The sequence below is a fragment of the Lactuca virosa genome, chromosome 4 (genome assembly GCF_052849685.1).
Source record: "Lactuca virosa cultivar CGN04683 chromosome 4, Lactuca_virosa_CGN04683_v6, whole genome shotgun sequence".
Taxonomy (NCBI): Eukaryota; Viridiplantae; Streptophyta; class Magnoliopsida; order Asterales; family Asteraceae; genus Lactuca; species Lactuca virosa.
This window is the reverse complement of record NC_136429.1, coordinates 257,020,403-257,026,304: the sequence shown is the minus strand read 5'-3', so window position 1 is coordinate 257,026,304 and position 5,902 is coordinate 257,020,403. Positions and strand designations below refer to the sequence as shown.

The 5,902-nt window shown below is 32.0% G+C and overlaps 1 protein-coding gene and 1 non-coding gene across 2 annotated transcripts; one reads left to right on the top strand and one right to left on the bottom strand.

Annotated features, from left to right (window-relative positions):
• Positions 1-1,503: 1,503 nt before the first annotated feature.
• On the bottom strand, positions 1,504-1,577 carry TRNAI-AAU (transfer RNA isoleucine (anticodon AAU)). The gene has a single exon. It is a non-coding gene; the product is annotated as a tRNA-Ile (tRNA).
• A 104-nt stretch (positions 1,578-1,681) lies between these two features.
• LOC145108207 (Tetratricopeptide repeat (TPR)-like superfamily protein) lies at positions 1,682-5,545 on the top strand. The gene is made up of 2 exons (XM_079045217.1): positions 1,682-4,205; positions 5,460-5,545. The coding sequence occupies exons 1-2, from the start codon at positions 1,825-1,827 to the stop codon at positions 5,470-5,472; spliced, it is 2,394 nt and encodes a 797-aa protein (XP_078901343.1). The 5' UTR covers positions 1,682-1,824; the 3' UTR covers positions 5,473-5,545.
• The last annotated feature ends 357 nt before the right edge of the window (positions 5,546-5,902 follow it).

The following is a 5,902-nucleotide window of genomic DNA, read 5'->3' as shown; positions in this document are numbered from 1 at the left end:
ATTCATTCTTCAGCCAAAAACGTCAACAAAAAGTTATCATGTATGTCTTATGTAAACACACATCATACTCTTCATCCTCTTGTTCTTATGTATCACTAACTTCTAACACATTTCTCATCAAAGTTGCAATGATTTATCTCAAGTTTCAGTTTTATAGAAATTATGTTCGAAGGTCATGGTGTTACTATTGCTTGTAATATACTTATCAAAGTTAGTATGAGTAATTAAAAGAACATTTGGACTTAAATTTAGTTTTAGGATATCTCATACTTTTAGTATGGGAAAACGACTTAAAAATATAACGAAGTTTTCAAAATGTTCAAAATATTGTTTCTTTAGTACAAATATACCATTAAAATATATTTTGTGTACATAGAATACCAACGAAGTACACATGTATTCAAATAAAACCTTGTGGTAACCGGTTACTTCGGGTAAACGGAAAAATGACCTAAACGGGCAATAAAGTTTCCAATATGTTCAAAAAATACCATTGTTTTTTTAGTATAAAAATTACCAATGAAGTATACCATTTGTACACAGAATACCAACGAAGTACACATTTTAGTACAAAAAATATCATTGAAGTCTCCAAAATGTTAAAAAAAAAATACTATTGTTGTTTTTTCAGAGCATCTTTTATTAACTTCATTGTTTCCGGATTATGTAGAACACAGTCATTGGAGATCATTCACCGCCGTACCAGTTCACAACACATATTCTTCTCTCTTTACTTTGACTACAAATCGTCATCAAATCAGCCACATGACGCTGAGTGTTCCTGACCATTCATCTCTCATGACATAACGTCACACTCGTTTCTCATTTGTGTCTCTCTTGTGCTGCAACACTAATGAACGATTAACCTTGATGTATAATATGTGTATCTATATAATGTATATATATTTTAGGTTTGAGGCATATAATGCGATCGGGAAGCAAGAACGTTCAACTAAGGTTATTACCCACTTACTTATCATGTTACTGTAAGAACGATCAAGTGAGGGAATGAAAGAGATTGCATAATTGTTGTGCACTGATATGACGGTGCATGATCTCTGGTGACTGTGTTCTACATAATCCGACAACAACGAGTTAACAAAAAGTGAAGTATTTTTTGAACATTTTGGAAACTTCGTTATGCTTTTAAGTCATTTTTTGTTTACCTGAAATAACCGGCTACCACAATGTTTTATTTGAATGCATGTATATTTTGTTGGTATTCTATGTACAAATAATAACTTTAATGGTGTTCTTTGTACTAAAAAAACAATAATAATATTTTTTGAACATTTAATAACGTGGTAACCTAATGGTTACCTACAATAGTCGGTTCAATGATATTTTATGTATTAAAAAAAATAATGGACATTTTTTACATTTTGAAAACTTTGTTATATTTTTAATCCAAAATTAATTTTCAAGCTACTATGATTTTAAGTACTTTTTTGAAGGATAGAATACTTTGATACAAAAGACAAAATATGTCAAATGTAAAAAAAATGGCCCATGCAGGTCTCGAACCTGCGACCTTCGCGTTATTAGCACGACGCTCTAACCAGCTGAGCTAATAGGCCATCTATTTTCTACTATCGGTTATGTGATTTAACAATTGGTATATATCTTTACACACATTTTAATATAACATCGATCTTCGGTTTCCAGATGAAGCTCAGGATTCAACAATGGCTTCCTTCACTAAGGCCGTAAGGCGGTAAGTGATTGTTCAGTTGATTTGTATGATCAAGAAGTTCAGATGCGATGTTTGAAGATGATATGTAAGATTGAGTTTTTAATCACAAAACATCGATTAAAACAGCTGCAATGCTCCATGGAAGACGAAGAACAGCATCACATAGCAAACCCCTTTTTCGAAATCCACTTATTCGAAGCAAAACCACAATTATTCGACCCAATACTTCAAAATCAAAACTGGGCACCTTCCTCCTCGTTGCTTCCATTGTAAAATCCCTCTCCGAGCCCGGGGGTACTCGTAACCTTAACAATGAAGAATCGAGTTTGATTTCACTCTCTGAGCCACTCGTTCTTCAAATCCTCAGAAGAAGCTCTCTTGATGTATCCAAAAAGATTGATTTTTTCAAGTGGTGTTCTCTCAGACATAACTACAAACACTCGGCGGGCACTTACTCTCAGGTACTCCAAACCCTCTGTATAAACCCCGTGATACATAAAAATGACATCTTTGAGTTTCTTGCCTCCATGAATCGAGAAGGCGTGGTTCTTGATTCGTCAACATTCAAATTCCTCCTCGATTCTTTCATAAAGTCTGGTAATTTCGATTCTGCTCTCGAAATACTGGATCACGCGGAGAATATATTGGATAGATTAAACCCCGATGTTTACAACTCTGTTCTCATTGCCCTTATCCGTAGTAATCACCTAACCATGGCTCTATTTACATTCTTTAAGCTCTTGGATTCCATCACAGATGAAAACAAGAATTCTATGGATGCTGCGACTTGTAATGAGCTGCTTGTAGCCTTAAGAAAGGCAGATACTAGAGCAGAATTCAGAAATGCTTTCGATAAGTTAAGGGAAAAGAAGAATTTCCCTATGGACGTGAGGGGTTATAATATATGTATTCATGGGTTTGGTAATTGGGGAGAATTGGAATCATCATTGAATCTTTTCAAGGAGATGAAAGAAAAGAGCTTGTTTGCTCCTGATTTGTGCACTTACAACAGTCTAATTCAAGCTCTCTGCTTCAATGGAAAAGTGAATGATGCTCTTATTGTTTTTCAAGAATTGAAAACATCAGGACATGAGCCAGATCCCTTCACTTATCGTATAATCATGCAAGGCTGCTGTAAATGTTACAAGATAAATGATGCCACAAAGATCTTTACTGAAATGCAGCATAACGGGTTTCTTCCAGATACAATTATATACAACTCTCTCCTTGATGGGTTTCTGAAATCAAGAAAACTTACAGACGCATGCCAACTGTTCGATAAAATGTCTGATGATGGAGTTAGGGCTTCTTCCTGCACATACAATATATTGATTGATGGGTTGTTTAAAAACAGAAGAGGTCAAGCTGCATACGCATTGTTTGGTGATTTAAAGAAGAAAGGTCAATTCGTGGATGGAATCACTTATTCCATTGTTATATTACATATCTGTAAAGAAGGAATGATTGATGAAGCTTTGGAATTGGTAGAAGAGATGGAATCAAGAAACTTTGTTGTCGATTTAGTCACAATAACTCATCTTTTATTAGCTTTTAACAAAGAAGGAAGAAGAGGTTGTGAAGAAAGACTCATGAAACACATCAAAAACAGTAATCTAATGCCAACTCTTCTTAAATGGAAAGCTAACATGGAATCATCAATGAAAGATCCACAAACCAGAGAAAAAGATTCCACCTTTATGTTTCCCATGAAAGGAGACTTTAAAGAAATCTTATCTTTAATAACACAAAACACAAATCCTTCAAGAAAACACACCATTGACATTAACCCATGGTCATCATCTCCATACATGGATCATTTAGCTGATGAAGCAAACTCCAACAAACAAATATTATCATCATCAAAAGGGAAACGAGTTCAAGAAAAGGGTAAAAACATAAATTCATTCGATGTTAACATGATGAATACATACATATCTATATATCTAACAAAAGGAAAACTCAGTTTAGCCTGCAAATTGTTTGAAATATTTACCGATTTAGGCGTTGATCCTGTTTCCTACACTTACAATTCATTAATGAGTTCATTAGTGAAAAAAGGGTATTTGAATGAGGCGTATGGGGTTTTTTCTGAAATGGGAAACAAGAAGGATAGTGCTACTGCTGCTGACGTGGCAACCTACAATATGATATTTCAGGGGTTGGGGAAGATGGGGCGTGCTGATCTGGCGAGTGCTGTTTTGAGAAGACTGACAGATGGAGGTTTTGTTGATTTGGTGATGTATAATACTTTGATTAATGTATTGGGAAAAGGTGGAAGGTTTGATGAGGTGAATAGGGTTTTAGAGGAGATGAAGAGAAATGGGATAAACCCTGATGTTGTTACTTATAATACACTTATTGAAGTTAATAGTAAAGCAGGAAGATTGAAAGAAGCTCATAAGTTCTTGAAGATGATGGTGGATGCAAATTGTGCTCCAAATCATGTTACTGATACAACTTTGGAGTTTTTAGAGAAAGAGATTGAGAAACAGACAAAGAAACAGAAATCAAAGTGAGTTTGTTTGATTTGCATTGATTCAAATTTCAATCTTTAATTTTTGGAGTTCTCAATATAATGGTTTATGATAGTGTAGTGTCTATGTGTGAAATTGAAAGTAGATGATAAATTACACTACATAGAAGAAGAATATGAAGTTGTTTAAGGTGAATGAATTGAAAATAATAGAGATCTTATTTGGTGAAAGTATAGTTATTTATTTACTTGGTGTATATTTTGGGTATGAAATTATTTTGAAAATTTTAAAAGTAAATATTATTTTTGAGAATAGTAATATTGGAAAGATTTTGTAAGATATATAAATTACACTAAATTCTTTGAATTTTGGTCATTGACTTGTGTAAAATGACTTTAATTATCCTTGTATAATTTGTGACATTTGTCGTATCTTTTTTTTTTATAATTATTATCTAATTAATTACAATTATTATTTAATTTGGTTGGACCCACCCCACCAACTTTCTTTTAATATTCAGTTTTCCTTATTTTTAGGGGATTCTATCCGCATCATAGAATTGTTATTGGCACCTAAAACTTGGGCCAAATTCTAAAAAGTCAATACCACCATTTTGTTAGAAACCCAAATTGAAATGACATTTAAACAATATAATATTGTAGTATTAAACTTATATATATATATATATATATATATATATATATATATATATATATATATATATTATCTTTTCGGTATAAAGAAACGAAATATGCTATTTTTTATTTTATATCTTATTTTATTTTTTATCATTTGAGTATAAAGAACGAAATATGCTATTTTTCGTAATTACATATTTATAATTTGGCAAAATTGATGAGTTTTAAATAAATATATAAAAAAATAACTTATTAAATAGTTTTAAGTTTTTTTAGAATGGAAAACATACACATACATTTTAACATTATATATAAACATATTTGTTTTGTTTATGTTTGTTCGTTAACAAACTTAGTGTGTTTATGTCTGTTATGTTCGTTCGTTTAGTGGATAAATGAACATAAACGAACACAAATGAATATAAATGAACACAAACACAAACGAAAGAGGGGAACACAAATTGTTGGTATCACGTCTGTTTAAGCCTGAAATCCCGACTATTTTGACATGTAGTGGGTGCAACCTGCTATTATTGGGTGGGACCCGTGGGCGAGACCCGTTTATATGTTTATTGGGCGAGTCCCTCTATAGTATGTGGTATATAGGGAACTCACTAAGCTTTATGTTTACGGTTTTAAGTTTAAATGGTGTAGGTCTTTTTGGTAGTACGGGGAAGACAACGACGTGATTGCATCGAATCTGTTGTTATGATTATGAGATGTTCCACACTATTGATTTTATTAATACTCTGATTTATGTTTTGAAACAATCGAATGTTGCTTTGATGAATGAATGACACAATTTCTTTTGATTTTAAAATAAAATTTTTTAGTTGAAAATTTTGGGACGTTATATAGTTAGGTACCGGTGAGACGACCATATATCGTCTAAGGACTAATCAGAAATCAATACGACCCTAATCAAACATAGAAAAGAAAGACAAAAGTTATTAATACGATACTAAATATAAATAAAAGACAAATTATGATGGTTTTTAATACGAGACTAATCAAATATAAATAAAAGACAAAAAATATGATAGTTTTTAACAAATATATTTTTTATTATTAAAAAAAATTCAATTTAAAGATTATAA

Excerpts from the sequence above, each read along its gene's own strand:
- LOC145108207 (XM_079045217.1), top strand. The coding sequence starts at position 1,825 with ATGCTCCATGGAAGACGAAGAACAGCATCACATAGCAAACCCCTTTTT.